This window comes from Bos taurus, chromosome 1 (genome assembly GCF_002263795.3).
Source record: "Bos taurus isolate L1 Dominette 01449 registration number 42190680 breed Hereford chromosome 1, ARS-UCD2.0, whole genome shotgun sequence".
Classification (NCBI taxonomy): domain Eukaryota; kingdom Metazoa; phylum Chordata; class Mammalia; order Artiodactyla; family Bovidae; genus Bos; species Bos taurus.
In genome coordinates, this window is record NC_037328.1 from 69110456 (window position 1) to 69127013 (window position 16558).

Consider the following 16558-nt stretch of genomic DNA (forward strand, 5'->3'; position numbering starts at 1 on the left):
CAGCAACTCTCTGAGCTTCCTGAAAAGTTAACGACAGGGAGATTGGGGAGGGAGGGTAACACCTGAAAAAGACATGGACAGTGGCAGTGAGTTTTCTGGGCTTTGAGGTTTTTTTCTCTCTTTGATCTCCTAGCTTTGACCCAAGGGTGGGCCAAATCAGGGAACTGTCCCGCATCCCCAGAGAGCAAACTCTCTGAGAGAAACCCGTCTTTATGGCCAAAAAACAGGAAGAGAGCAATGAGATCCCTATTTTCACCTTTTTCTTCTTTCTTTTACTCCTTTACCCGCAAGGGTATTCATGTGAAAGTATATGATGATGCAGAGGCTAAAATTCTGATGGAATCCAATATTTCTGGCCAGCAGAACTATAGAAAGGATCGTTGAGCTAAAGAATGTAAGAGAAATCTCAATGAAAAGACAATTAAATATTTTTATAAGAATCATATGCAAAGGGTTAGGAATAATAATGCTATGGGCATTAACAGTTAACATCATCATTCACACTAGAAGTTAGAAGGCAACAGAATAATTCCTTCAAATTTTTTCAACCTAGAATTATACCCAGCTAACCTAACAATTATAAATGTAGAATAAGCATTTTAGATATGTAAATATCAAACAACTTATTTCCCATACACTCTTTGTCAGAAATTATTAAAGAATGCATTTTACTACAAACATGAAAAATTGTCTTACTTTACTAGAGGTTCAACTGTGACCGCACTTCACATAGTTGCAATAATGGAAAAACTGAATATTGATTACAATATAATTCTCTTGGAAGGACAGGGAATGGGAAAAGTGGTTATGCAGTAGAGACAAAGGAAGGAAAGAGGCTAAAATCTCATCTTCCATAGCGGGATGTCAACAGATAATAACTAAAACTGAAAAGTCAAGAAGTAATCATACAAAACATACTATACTTACTGCCATAGAAGAAAATATCTGAAAAATCAGCAAAATACATTAAACTGCTTCTACGGGAAGAAAAATGGTGATGAATGGAGAATGAGACATTACTGATTTTGATGACAAACTTTGCTAAGGCTAATGACTTTTTAAACCATAAGGATGCATAACATTGATAAACACAAAATATATTTTAAAAATTAAGGTAGCAATACCGTGACATAACCACCAGTTCAGATCTCTCTTCAGCAATCAGTTGTTTTCCTGCATTTAAAGTCCTCTGGAAGGAGTGACCTATAGGAAACAAAGAAGAGAGAGTGCTGTTAAAACCCAGGATGGCAACTTTTTACTTGATAATGTAAAATAGAACTGCCAGTTTGGCCAATACTTGTTCACTATGCCAAGATTGATGTCTGGCATGTAATAGGCATTCAATTAATACTTGTCTAATACTTACTTTGTTAATTAGGGCCTTCTCTTCTTTGGGGAAAATTTATAGTGAAAAAAGTTATTATCAGGAAGTTGCTTAGTGAACACAGAGCCAGGTCAAGGAGTCAACTGGACAAGCTTAGTGGTACCCATGATATCTGATGCATTCATTTCTGCTAGATGAGTGGACTGCCCTAGGACTTCTCACTCCCCTACTCTTGGGTTAGGGCCCCTCATGGACAGATTCTGAATGTTGCTGCCTTGTCACCTCTTCAGCCCTCCCTCTCTCTCCTTCTCTGCCAACCAGTTTCTCCTTCTGTATTACTTTCTTACTACCTTCCATAGGCCTATAGGTGAGTCTGGGAATCAGTCTGTCTAATTTAGGTATAGTTAATTTTGTTAGATGTGAAAATGGAGTGGTGGTGATATATTTTTAAATGTCCTTGTCAAACTAGAGATGCAAACTTAATATTTATTCTAGAAATAACATACACTTAAAACACTCCAGAAAAACAAAACAAAACAAAAAAAAATGGGCAGGAGATAGGTAAAGGGTAGATGAAAGTTTGGCAAAATGTTGATAATTGTTGATACCGGCTGCTGGGTACATAGAAGATCTGTTATACTCTTCTCTCTACTTTTGTGTATATAGGAAATTTTCTGTAACAAAAGGATAAGAAATATAAAATAAGATGAAAAAAAATTGCCTCTTTAGAAAATGTTATGAAATTATCATAGAGCAGAATTCCTCCTTATTTGATATTCTTACTGTTGTATTTTATAGAAATATACTCTGTTCAGGAAACTGAACTTGTAGTTGATGTTCATTGACTAAAAATGTTATTTAGTTTTTTGCAACTTGGAGAACCCTCAAATGCTAAGAAAGGAAAGATAATATTATAGTTAACAATCCTGAATGATAATGTTATAGTTAAAAATGCAAAAAAGGTAGATTTCTATAATAATAAAATGTTACTGTCTAACCACTTCAGATAAAACTTCTCGCATCCTTGAATAAAATGATACCTAGTTGATTGAGGAATCTTGGCAAAACACTTTCTCCCTTTTGTTTTCCAGAGGCCGGTTCTCCATAGTAAAGAAGTGCATTCACAAAGCTACTCGCAAAGATGTCGCTGTGAAATTTGTTAGCAAAAAAATGAAGAAAAAAGAGCAGGCTGCCCACGAGGCTGCCCTGCTTCAGCACCTGCAGCACCCCCAATACATCACTCTCCATGACACCTATGAGTCCCCCACTTCCTACATCCTCATTTTGGAACTGTAAGTACCAGTATCATCTCTTGAACGCAGTCCCCAGCTGTTTGGCTTCTTTCTTGCTCACAATGGAAATGGCAGTTACATTTCATATAATGCCTCTAGCTTACAAAGTGTTGTATGTAACATGCACTCTCCCCTCCATTGTATAAAAATGTGATTCCCATTTTATAGATCAGAAAATCAGAGATAAGGAAGTTCATTAAAAGTAGCTCCTTAAAACTAGGAAATGGAGAAGCTGGGACTTGAACACACATCTGTCTCACTCCAGTTTTCATCTTCTTTCTCTTATGGGCTTTCGGGCAGGGCAGGAGTTTAGGAAAAGCTTATTGGCAATGGTCTCATTGACAGGGGTGAAAATGAATTGAAAGAGACGAGTCTGTGCATCTATCTACTGCTATCAGTTCAGTTCAGTTGCTCAGTCGTGTCCGACGCTTTGCGACCCCATGAATCGCAGCACGCCAGGCCTCCCTGTCCATCACCAACTCCCGGAGTTCACTCAGACTCATGTCCATTGAGTCAGTGATGCCATCCAGCCATCTCATCCTCTGTTGTCCCCTTCTCCTCCTGCCTCCAATCCCTCCCAGCATCAGGGTCTTTTCCAATGAGTCAACTCTTCGCATGAGGTGGCCGAAGTATTGGAGTTTCAGCTTTAGCATCAGTCCTTCCAAAGAAATCCCAGGGCTGATCTCCTTCAGAATGGACTGGTTTGATCTCCTTGCAGTCCAAGGGACTCTCAAGAGTCTTCTCTAACACCACAGTTCAAAAGCATCAATTCTTCAGCGCTCAGCCTTCTTCACAGTCCAACTCTCACATCCATACATGACCACTGGAAAAACCAAAGCCTTGACTAGACGGATCTTTGTTGGCAAAGTAATGTCTCTGCCTTTGAATATGCTATCTAGGTGGGTCATAACTTTCCTTCCAAGGAATAAGTATCTTTTAATTTCATGGCTGCAATCACCATCTGCAGTGATTTTGGAGCCCAGAAAAATAAAGTCTGACACTGTTTCCACTGTTTCCCATGAAGTGATGGGACCAGATGCCATGATCTTAGTTTTCTGAATATTGAGCTTTAAGCCAACTTTTTCACTCTCCTCTTTCACTTTCATCAAGAGGCTTTTTAGTTCCTCTTCACTTTCTGCCATAAGGGTAGTGTCATCTGCATATCTGAGGTTATTGATATTTCTCCCGGCAACCTTGATTCCGGCTTGTGCTTCTTCCAGCCCAGCGTTTCTCATGATGTACTCTGCATAGAAGTTAAATAAGAAGGGTGACAGTATACAGCCTTGACGTACTCCTTTGCCTATTTGGAAGCAGTCTGTTGTTCCATGTCGAGTTCTGTTGCTTCCTGACCTGCATATAGGTTTCTCAAGAGGCAGGTCAGATGGTCTTGTATTCCCATCTCTTTCAGAATTTTCCACAGTTTATTGTGATCCACATAGTCAAAGGCTTTGGCATAGTCAATAAAGTAGAAATAGATGTTTTTCTGGAACTCTCTCGCTTTTTCCATGATCCAGCGGATGTTGACAATTTGATCTCTGGTTCCTCTGCCTTTTCTACAACCAGCTTGAACATCTGGAAGTTCTCGGTTCACATATTGCTTGAAGCCTGGCTTGGAGAATTTTGAGCATTACTTTACTAGCGTGTGAGATGAGTGCAATTGTGCAGTAGTTTGAGCATTCTTTGGCATTGCCTTTCTTTGGGATTGGAATGAAAACTGACCTTTTCCAGTCCTGTGGCCACTGCTGAGTTTTCCAAATTTGCTGGCATATTGAGTGCAGCACTTTCACAGCATCATCTTTCAGGATTTGAAATAGCTCAACTGGAATTCTGTCACCTCCACTAGCTTTGTTCATAGTGATGCTTTCTAAGGCCCACTTGACTTCCCATTCCAGGCTGTCTGGCTCTAGGTGAGTGATCACACCATCGTGATTATCTGGGTCATGAAGATCTTTTTTTGTACAGTTCTTCTGTGTATTCTTGCCACCTCTTCTTAATATCTTCTGCTTCTGTTAGGTCCATACCCTTTCTGTCCTTTATCGAGCCCATCTTTGCATGAAATGTTCCCTTGGTATCTCTAATTTTCTTGAAGAGATCCCTAGTCTTTCCCATTCTGTTGTTTTCCTCTATTTCTTTGCATTGATCGCTGAGGAAGGCTTTCTTATCTCTCCTTGCTATTCTTTGGAACTCTGCATTCAGATGCTTATATCTTTCCTTTTCTCCTTTGCTTTTCGCTTCTCTTCTTTTCACAGCTATTTGTAAGGCCTCCCCAGACAGCCATTGTGCTTTTTTGCATTTCTTTTCCATGGGGATGGTCTTGATCCCTGTCTCCTGTACAATGTCACAAACCTCCGTCCATAGTTCATCAGGCACTCTATCTATCAGATCTAGGCCCTTAAATCTATTTCTCACTTCTACTGTATAATCATAAGGGATTTGATTTAGGTCATACCTGAATGGTCTAGTGGTTTTCCCTACTTTCTTCAATTTAAGTCTGAATTTGGCAATAAGGAGCTCATGATCTGAGCCACAGTCAGCTCCCGGTCTTGTTTTTGTTGACTGTATAGAGCTTCTCCATCTTTGGCTGCAAAGAATATAATCAGTCTGATTTCAGTGTTGACCATCTGGTGATGTCCATGTGTAGAGTCTTCTCTTGTGTTGTTGGAAGAGGGTGTTTGCTATGAGCAGTGCGTTCGCTTGGCAAAACTCTATTAGCCTTTGCCCTGCTTCATTCTGTACTCCAAGGCCAAATTTGCCTGTTACTCCAGGTGTTTCTTGACTTCCTACTTTTGCATTCCAGTCCTCTATAATGAAAAGGACATCTTTTTGGGGTGTTAGTTCTAAAAGGTCTTGTACATCTTCATAGAACTGTTCAACTTCAGCTTCTTCAGTATTACTGGTTGGGGCATAGACTTGGATTACCATGATATTGAATGGTTTGCCTTGGAAGCAAACGGAGATCATTCTGTCATTTTTGAGATTGCATCCAAGTACTGCATTTCAGACTCTGTTGTTGACCATGATGGCTACTCCATTTCTTCTAAGGGATTCCTGCCCACAGTAGTAGATATAATGGTCATCTGAGTTAAATTCACCCATTCTAGTCCATTTTAGTTCTCTGATTCCTAGAATGTTGACGTTCACTCTTGCCATCTCCTGTTTGACCACTTCCAATTTGCCTTGATTCATGGACCTGACATTCCAGGTTCCTATGCAATGTTGCTCTTAACAGCATTGGACCTTGCTTCTATCACCAGTCACATCCACAACTGGGTGTTGTTTTTGCTTTGGCTCCATCCCTTCATTCTTTCTGGAGTTATTTCTCCACTGATCTCCAGTAGCATATTGGGCACCTACTGACCTGGGGAGTTCCTCTTTCAGTATCCTATCATTTTGCCTTTTCATACTGTTCATGGGGTTCTCAAGGCAAGAATACTGAAGTGGTTTGCCATGCCCTTCTCCAGTGGACTACATTCTGTCAGACCTCTCCACCATGACCTGTCCGTCCTGGGTGGCCCCACACAGCATGGCTTAGTTTCATTGAGTTAGACAAGGCTATGGTCCATGTGATCAGATTGGCTAGTTTTCTGTTATTATGGTTTCAGTATGTCTGCCCTCTGATGCCTTCTCGCAACATCTACCGTCTTTTTGGGTTTCTCTTACCTTGGTCGTGGGGTATCTCTTCACGGCTGCTCCAGCAAAGCGCAGCCCTGCTGCTTACCTTGGACGAGGGGTATCTCCTCAGATACCCCTTCTGATCTTGAACGTGGAGTAGCTCCTCTAGGTCCTCCTGCACCTGTGCAGCTGCCACTCCTTGGACATGGGGTTGCTCCTCTCATCTACTGCTATAGCATCCCCAATCTACCCCCAAGAAAGTCCTTTCAGGGTAGAATCTTACTTTCAAAACCTTCCACTCATTCCAGACTTCCTCTCATTCCAGACCTTCAAAAACTTCCACTCATTCCAGTATGTATCCCTGTATACTTTGGGCTACATACTGGGTCCTAGAAGGGAGCAATAAGGTCACATCCTTCCCACTCCTTCCCCAAGCTAAGAACAGAGATCATGCCCTGTTGTTTAGAGAAATCTTACAGAGGCCCAAGAGGACAGTCTTTTCAGAAGTATGGGTCCCTCATAGAAATGTTGTCTGGTTGGTGTGATGAGGCCCTGGGTCTGGAGAGAAGACAGACATTTATACTGGAGACTAGTACTGTGTATGGCTCCACATGTACTTGTCTTCAGTAGAGAAGCACCTCCATTTACAGCTTTCAACTGTGATTTAGGCCTCTGAGCCTGTCAAGGAAAGCAGGAGAAGAAAACAAGCTGGTGGGAAGGAACAAGCTAGAGAAGAGAATGGGAACTTGGTGGGAGGATGTCAGCTGTGCTCAAAAGTAGCTTCTGATTCTGGCTCAGGTTCCTCTGCCTGGGCCTCTCCGGGGATGGTCCTCAATGGCCCAGTGCACGTTAGAGAACAGCCGCCTGACATCTGGTCACTCCCTGCTAAAGAGGGCACAGGGTACCTGAAGATAGTTGCCATTCGTTGCTTTCTTACTATTGCTACCAGTTATGCTTTAATGCCTCATTGTCTCACTTGATCCATCAACAGTCCTCATAGATGAAATAGGGATTGTTACTGTTGTTGTTACTCTCACTTTAAAGATGAAGAAAGCAAAACAGAGAGTAAATGACTTGTTCCAAGCCCCCGGCCTGTCTGTGGCAGAACCAGCATTCAAGTCTAGGTTTGGCTGGCTCCTCGTAGCAGGCTCTCAGGCATAGTTTTTAAAGTTGGATAGTTGCCCAGGAGGAGTAGGATTCAAGAAGGGATCGTGAATTTCAAGGTCAAATTTTGCCTACTGGCTACTTTTCCCCAACTAAAAGCTGACAAAGGAAAAGCAATTTGCAAAACACATGTGAGGCTCCTTGAAGCCACCAGATTCCAGTTATTCAGATAGTTGCAAGATCTCTCTCTGTCTCCTCCCTTTCTCTATTTTGCAATCTAACCTCTCTTAAAGGAGAAGGCAATGGCACCCCACTCCAGTACTCTTGCCTGGAAAATCCCATGGATGAAGGAGCCTGGTAGGTTACAGTCTATGGGGTCGCTAAGAGTCGGGCACGACTGAGCGACTTCACTCTCACTTTTCACTTTCCTACATTGGAGAAGGAAATGGCAACCCACTCCAGTGTTCTTGCCTGGAGAATCCCAGGGATGGGGAAGCCTGGTGGGCTGCCGTCTATGGGGTCGCACAGAGTCAGACACAATTGAGCGATTGAAGCGACTTAGCAGCAGTAGCAGCAGCAACCTCTCTTAAAGGGATGTCAGACTTTTCTTGTGAGCAATTTCAATGGACAGAGTCTGCCGGGCTATAGTCCATAGCATTGTAGAGTTGGACACAACTGAAGTAACTTAGCAGGCATTCACAATGTGTCTTAAGATTATACAGATTTATTTCCTGAAGCATGCATCTCTCTCTTATCTGTCCATCTATTTCTATCTCTTTCTATCTCCTCCATATCTATTTATCTATCTTTTTAATGTAAGTTCTGAACATTATACTAACTTTGGACTCTAACTAAAATTTACATGTCTTGCAGCACTGATCTTCATTTATAATAGGAAATAGGAGAAATATTAGCAATGTTACAGATTTATATGTGTGCTATTTTTTTTGTTTTCTTTGCAAACATATTTCCTTGGCCTTTTCCTCCCTTTTTTCAGGATGGACGATGGCCGACTCTTAGACTATCTTATGAATCATGATGAGCTGATGGAAGAAAAAGTAGCTTTCTACATTCGAGACATCATGGAAGCCCTGCAGTACCTTCATAACTGCAGAGTTGCACATTTGGACATAAAGGTAACAATAAACAGCAACCCCAGCAGAGAAGTGCTTAAGTTCAACCTGCCAGTCATTGCCCTTGAGGAATATAAATTCTCATTTTATTTCCTTGCATTAGAATCCCTATGAATATTAAACACAAAATGGGTTGTCACACAATTTGTGTGTTATTATTGAATTAATGAGAACACATCAGAGTCACATAATATCTGGGCTAAGAGAATGTAGGTGGGCTTTAACCACTTTGTCTAACTTTATAGAAGGAATCACTAAATGTTGCTGTCTTTTTCTAAAGAAGCCCCTGTTCCCCCCAAATAAATAATTTACTCTTTCAGTGCAGAAGGGCTAGTTAAAAAGACAGGATTTTCAGTGTCAACCAATTTCTCTGAAGTACCATCCAGCCTCAGAGTTTAGTTCAGTTTGAAGCATAGGGAACATCCCACACACTACAGACTTTATCAAAGAATAGCAGAACCGTGTTGGAGTGGCTGGAGTCCTACAGAAAGTCAAAACAGAGCTGAACTTGCCTTCTTTCCTCCCCACCTCCTTGGATCTCCACAGCCTGAAAACCTGCTCATTGACCTACGGATTCCAGTGCCTCGAGTGAAGCTCATTGACTTGGAGGATGCTGTCCAGATCTCAGGTCACTTCCATATCCACCACCTTCTGGGGAACCCCGAGTTTGCTGCCCCAGAAGTGATCCAGGGCATCCCTGTATCCCTGGGCACCGACATCTGGAGCATCGGGGTTTTGACATACGTCATGCTGAGTGGGGTCTCCCCCTTCTTGGATGAGAGCAAGGAGGAGACATGTATCAATGTGTGCAGGGTGGACTTCAGCTTCCCCCATGAGTACTTCTGCGGTGTGAGCAATGCTGCCAGAGATTTCATCAATGTGATCCTACAGGAAGACTTTCGGAGGCGGCCCACAGCAGCCACCTGCCTGCAGCATCCGTGGCTGCAGCCCCACAATGGCAGCTACTCCAAGATCCCCCTGGACACCTCCCGCTTGGCGTGCTTCATCGAGCGCCGCAAGCATCAGAATGATGTGCGCCCCATTCCCAACGTCAAGAGCTACATTGTCAATCGGCTAAACCAAGGCACGTAGCCATCTCCCAGCCCTCGTGGTTTCACATGGAAGTGCAGTGTGAACCAAAGCAAGACTGAATGTGTCTGTAAATAATTCTGTCCATCATTCACTCCATGTGGTTCTCTGGATTGAGAGATGTACCTCTTAAACCTCCTCAGTGGTTTGTCAAGGTCTGAGCAGCAGTGAAATCACCCTAAATCCAGGGACTTTCCAGAAGGTCGTTCAGAAGAGATACAGATGTAGAGTCACGGAAATTATTCAGAAGAGAGGCGGAGATAACAAGAATAGCAGCTGTTATGACATTTTAACTGTGTTCCAAAATGAGTGGTTAACTTGGCAAAACATAAGATCACTGAAGAAAGTATAAAGGTTCCTGCCTTTGCTGAAATTTTAAGCAAGAAGTTCTATTTAACAGAGATGTCATGTATGTCAACTGTGCCGGTTTAGATTACTTACATATAGTTTCTTAATAGGATACATGTACACATACAGTAAAAATATATCACATTCAACTTTCAGAGTTTTATAATATAGAGATATATATGAAATCAATCTTAAGTAACTTTGAGTGCTCCAGTTAAGACAGTAACTTATGTACCGAAGCATTACATTGTTTTGACTAAGCACAATTAGATGACAGGTTTTGTTTTTTTTTTTTAGAGCCTTTTATAAATCTTGTATAGAACTATTTTACCAGAACCTGTGCATTAAGAGAAAGCAATGTTACCCTTTTGCAATCTGTGAGTGAGAAGATTTTTCTCTCGGTCACAGGTATTTGACTAACTTAGGTTCTGTTTATGAAATGCTATCCCCGGATTCACTGGCAGCTCAGAGTTCATCTGGCAGGAAAGCCTGCCAGGGAATAAATCCAAATACAGCATGAGTTGTGGGGCTATTTTTTATGTCTACACTTGATTTGAAATAGGTAACGAGTAAAACAGGTTCATGCAAAAGTGCAAATAGAAACCTTTCCTGCAGTTCCTGTGAAGAACGTACCCACACTTTCTGATGTCTTCTGCAGCTGTAGAATGCAGTCCTCAGAAAGCTAGCCTGCTTTATTTCTAACCCTTTATGGAAATGAAGGGGTGCTTACCAAAAGGAAGCAGCCATACAGGCCTTTCAAAGGCCTGGTCCCAAGTCCTTTTTGAAGCCATGGAATAAAATCTGATACGTCATCCTAACAGAGCATTGAGTTTTAACTGCAATTGCAATATCTATCACTGCTCAGCCACCAATATTTCCCTGGACTAAAAGGACTAATTGCATTTTGAGGCCAACGCTGCTTTCTGGTATATATTCTCCATACAAGATGGTTATGAACTGCTTTTTTTTCCACTGGCGGAAAAAAAATTAAACCTGGGCATTTCATGGTCTCTTTCTTTCTTTCTTTTTCCTCGGTTTTTGGGAGATTTGTTTTTGTGTTTTGTACATGAGCCATCTTTTGTTTCCTAGAATGTGTTTTTTAAATTACTCTTATGCAAATGCTATTTTAAAAAATATAACTTAAGTGTTTGTTCAAATCAGGTTTAATGGCATTGCTTCTCTCTTATAAAAAGACTGAGAAAATTAAAATCATGCAGCACAGAAGTGCAAGCAGAGAGTTTATGAAGGATAAATAGAACTATAAACCTATCTTAATGAAGAAGAATGATGGAAACTAAGCCTGAACTTTAATATATAAAATACTTAGTCCTGCAGTGGAAATGTAGAATTAAAAATACTCATCATTCTTTTCCATTGACTTCAAAGTCAACTTCTTCATCCATGCTCCACCTCATCCCATCTAAGATTATAGACTAATAAATTAGTAGAAAGTACAAGCAATAAGACTAGATAGCACTTATGTATTTTCAGGATTAACCAAATAAGTGGAAACTGATTCTGACTGTATTTGTTTCCTAGTTTTCGAATGGCCCTGGGCCACCAAGGCTACTTCCTCAGAGCTCTCTACCCCTTCATTTTCTTCACTTAAACCCATAGTTCTATACCAACACTACATGATACAATATTTTGAAATTTAAAACAAGTTTACTAAAAACTCTTTTAGTAAACATGTCTTTGTTATAAGATATAACATAAAAGAAGAAAGCCTGGTCCCTCGGGCTCATCATGGGGTAGATACAGGCACTGAGGATTCTGAATATCTGTACAGTATGGCTTGGCAAGTTATTTTCCGTCCACTGTGGGTGAGAACTAAAAAGCCCCCTGCTGAATCTTTATGAGTTTTTATGACCATGTAGGAGACAAGCTGAGTTTTTGCTTGAGAAGGATAATGGTGTCCAGACTGCACAGGAGAGCATTAATGAAATTGTGCTGTTGGGAGGGCAAGAATGTTAGAGCCAAAGCATTTATAACAGCTTTCACATCAGAGTTGGAATGGTCCAGATGGAAGGCAAGTATGATTTTGTTAACTGGAGCCAAAGTACAATCATTAGAATAGAATGAATTTAATAGAGGCCCCAAGAGAAAGGGTATATATTTTATATGGTTTGATAACTGAAGAAAGCCAACAGGGAGACATCCTATCTGCAAAGCTCCTGGTCCTTCCCAATGAGGATGAGTCGATTGTGTTCCTGGTTCAGGAATTCTCTTTAGCAAGTTGGAAACAACAAGGAATCCTAGAAGATGGGCTGGGATATATACTCTAGTTGCTCTGTGGGCAACTGTGGTGAGGGATGAAGGATTAGGAACCACTTTCTTGTACCTATTTTGGCAGAGAGATTTATTACTTTGTGGTAGAGAAGAGGGGAGAGATGAGAAAATAGTCCCCTTCTAATTATGGTAATTTTTGCAATCAAAACTTAACTAGGAATCAGTAAGAATGAACTTCCAGTTGAAATGGGAAAAATAAATATTGGTTAAAATCACAAGTTTCTTGCTTGGCTTATATCCATTGTATAGGGTTTTGGGGTTTTTTTTGTATAAAGATGGGATGCAGAAAGAAGGAAAAGATCAGGGACAACCCACAATAATTTTTTAAAGGTATATATAGTAATTTACTACATCTTTTACATTGGTTTCAAATTAAACAGATTTATATCCACTTACAGCTGAATGTGAGAAAATTTTTAAGAAAAAAAACTGTAATGTTGGAGGTGTCCTTCAGGTCTCTCACAGCCATAAACACTCTTGGGGGGAACAGAGGAAGCAGAGGGAAAGCTGGCCGCACCGCTTTGTGGTTCACAAGTCTTTATAAATAGCAGTGCCTTTCAGAGGGGAGGATGGGAGACAAAGAAGTTCATTGTATTTAGACTGACTGATATTGCAGCATTTTTTCTTTAAAATATCTTTTAAATGAAACCATCTGAACATAGGGTGAGCCCAGGAATTCTTGAGTTTCAACCTCAGCTGTTCCTGATTCGTCCTTTCTTACAGAAAGTCTGTTTTTTTCTGCCCCAAATATCCCCATTGTGAAAATGGGAGTTGGGGGAAGGAGGGAGGAATTAATCTTATAGGAATGTGGGGAAAATACCTTAGTTGGGATGTCTAGAAAATACTTTGATTTTTTTAAAAGTGCTACACACTGCCAGTGCTAAGAATTTTATTGATGGTAACTTTGAACATTCCAAGATTTCAATATTCATGTCTTTAGATACCATTTACAAACTTATGAGATTAAATTCTGTAAATTGATTTTAATTGGAAGTACTAGGTGCTCTTTGTCTGAATGTTATTTGATCTTAGCCTGTAATTTCGATCATTTAAAAGCTTATTTACAGAAAAAGGTTAGGAGAGCTGATGAAGTGTTTGTCAATAAACTGTTTTCTCGAGTATGTCTTATGGCAGAAGCACAGAGTAAGATGCCCTCCAAAGCAACCATGACTCTCTTCTCAAGCTTTATGCTCTAGAAAAATTGACAGAGAAAAGCCCAAACAGCCACTTTCCTCACTGGGAGGGCAGAGATGAGAATAAAATATTTTCTGATATCACAACTCATTTCTTTAGAATCTCACAGGTTTCTATAATAAGAGGCAAATTAAATGCACAGGTGTAGAAATGAACTGTTAGTTTTTGGAGGGAAAACTTTGGATCTTTTTCTTTTTTTTAAGATAACTAGATGTTCTGGAAGTAGCATATTTGTTTTTCCATAGTCTCCATGATTTAGTGCTGGTGAGTCAGTTGTTACTTTTTTCTTGCCTTGTGGAAGAGCATGGACATTTAGATTTGTGAGACTACAAAGGGGCAAATATGTTATAAACTAGATGCTGGTTATTTCTGTATATTAAGTAAAACTTTGTCCCGTAAATTTGATAGAGGAGGGAAAAAAATGCAAACTCACCACATCCTTGTTCAGTTTTGAGAAATGTGGGGCTTATTTATTGCCCTCCTGTGTAGCATCTCCGTGGAGTCTGGGTTAGGCAACCACAGAATGTGAGCTTTCAGTGGGTTTATTAGCATTACAGTTTTCTTAGCTATTTAAAATCTAGGGATCATTTGGAAATGAATAACTAAACCCAAGGTGGGGTTAGAAAAGGTAAGATGTGCCCATTCTCTACTAAGAAAAGGGGAGCTACTATGTTAATATACATTTTCTAAGTTCTTTGTTTCATTAATTCTAGAGGGTTAAAAACAGCTGAAATTTATCCATAGCATTAGATATCTTTAATAGAGAATATTATTCATGTGAGAAATATACACAAAAATAGTAGAACACAGGCCATATTTTCTATGAAAGACATTTCTTCCTCATTTTCAATATATGTAGAAGTTAGAAGAGAGGAAAAAACAATTACTCTAAGACAAATTTTCATCTTTAAGGGACATTTATGAAAAGATTGAAATTAATACTCATGGGCTATTGTGTTTCCTGTTAGCCTGTTTCCTGGGAGATTCTAAATTGTGGTCAGATTCTGTTTTTATTCAGATGAACAAGATTAACTGCTTATTCAGATAACTGTTATTTTGGATAATGAGGATGGCTGAAGAAATGGAAAAGAGTGCAAATGAATTTACTAGCTGATGAATAGCTAGTGTAAGAGTTACATCAATGCCCGACTTCCATCAAGAAATGAAGCCACATCTTGGAGTATTATGGGGACTGTTACTATGATCTCAAAGACTGTGGTTATGAATTTGAAGGTAACAAAACATACATCTTCTGTTACTAACTTAAGCCATATACGTCATCTCTATGATTGATTTTTTTGACCCCGGTGCTTTTACTTCTGTTTCTGCCAAACTTTGGCCTACTCTATGGGGAAGGTGAGTGAGTAAAACTAGTAGTTAGGACAAATGTGAAGACTGTGAAAAAACTAAACATGTTCTTCAGAACGAGATCCTAGTCAGAGAACAGTAGTGATCAAAGTGCAAACTGTTGGAAAATCTGGATATATGTACATCTGTACATGTATATAGTGTATAATATGTATGTATATGTTATTGCTCATATGCAGAAATCTATCCATTTGAAGACAGCCCAGGTGGATCAGTTTTCTAGTAGAAAACCATTTAGGGCCATTCAAAACCATTAGGGCTGATGGGTAGAGTTAGAGTCTACTCACTGGGGATTTATTTGCTGTCTTTTGAAGCTACAAAGCCAAATGAACAAAGCTTGAAACATAATGGGACCATCATTTAGGTTATTGTTTGCCTGGAGTCAGAAGAATCTTTATATTTGAATATTTAACAGTTGGTTTGCAAATTTTATTGGCACCTCTTGGTTTTGAGTGATTCCTCCCCACCAGATCGTTTGAGAGTTTGGGGGTGGGCTTCTCTGGCCATTCAGATAAAGGGCCTTATCCATAAGTGGACAGGTTTCCCCATAGGGACCATTACACATATACATATAAGTACATACTTCCATCAGGCTTGTAACAATTGATTTAAAATCACTCCACAGTATTGATAAATAGCTCTATATTTTCAAGGTGCAGAAGAATTCCACAGCCTTAATTATTTCAGTGTCTTGCTGGTCTGCCTTAAGTGTATCTTCTGGGTTTTTGGTTGTCTCATTATTTTTAAATTTTTCTGCAGTTGTTCATTTTGTATGCACACAATGTTGTTTTGTAAAGGTAGGTTGTAAATATTTTATTTGTAAGTCAAAATCACTCATGTGTAATGTTGTAAAGTGATGACTTGCTGTCTTGTTATTATCATTACAGTAAATGCTCTAAGTTATGGATGAAGCTTCAAAATGTACATCTCAAGTTATGCATTCCTATAAATATACTATATTAAAGATTATTTCTGGTGGTCTTCTGTTTTCTTTCGAATTAAAATGTCCAGTAAAAGAGTAATTTTTTTTGTTCTTCCTCCAAATATATGAAAGCCTTTGACAAGATGAAAATATTGCACTTTTATTAAAACACATTTTGCCCAGCATTTTGGAAAGAAAAGAACAATTTTGTAGCCTGAAGAAATACTCTAAGGCATTTCTCTATCTAAAAATGCCAAATAAGCCTCAATGTGTGTTGTTAACTTCATTCTGGTGTTTCATTTGGCAACTTAGTTAGAAAATTGTTAGGCCATAGGGGATGGATCTCACAAGTTTACACAATATATCGTGGACTCCAGGAGTCTGGATTAGACTGTGCAGACGTAATCAGGCTTTGAAAGAGTCTGTATGTGCCACCCAAATGCAAATGAAACTAATTCATAGTATATTGTCAATTAACTAGAGTGTGTAAAAATTTATACTGTAAAGGAAAAATCTCATTTAAAGTGGAGGGAGGAAGCCCTGAAGGAGGAGCTCTGTTGCACACAAAAGCACATACCACCCTGTGCACCTTATTTTACATCCCTGGGTAGGAAGAGGTTTACTTAACTTCCTTAGCATGAGGATGGAAGATTTTTTTCCTTGCCCACCAACAATGCAGCCAATGAAAAGCAACCAAGAAACTGTCAGCCCATAAGAAACTGTCACCACCCTGAACTCTTGATTTACTCCAAAGAACTTTCCTTCGAAGAAAACCCTCCCAATTTCCCGGGTGTCTTCATAAAGTAGCATTCCTCTCCTTTGTTCTCCAGGATTGCTTATGGTTTGCCACAGTTTCCATGCTGATAATACAATTCCTCTGCCA

At 39.8% G+C, this 16558-nt stretch overlaps 1 protein-coding gene across 10 annotated transcripts in view; it reads left to right on the forward strand.

The window, feature by feature from the left end:
- The window catches only part of KALRN (kalirin RhoGEF kinase), a 692240-nt gene extending 676518 nt beyond the window's left edge, over positions 1-15722 (forward strand). For 8 of the 10 annotated variants that reach the window (XM_024991355.2, XM_024991361.2, XM_059886080.1 and 5 more), the window contains 3 exons: positions 2416-2616; positions 8330-8468; positions 9012-15722. In XM_024991355.2, coding sequence (XP_024847123.1) covers positions 2416-2616; positions 8330-8468; positions 9012-9557 — 886 coding nt within the window. In that variant the 3' untranslated portion in view covers positions 9558-15722. Of the gene's footprint in view, positions 1-2415; positions 2617-8329; positions 8469-9011 lie in introns of those variants that run through there. The other 2 variants (NM_001191364.1, XM_059886084.1) reach the window with 2 other exon arrangements.
- Positions 15723-16558: the final 836 nt, after the last annotated feature.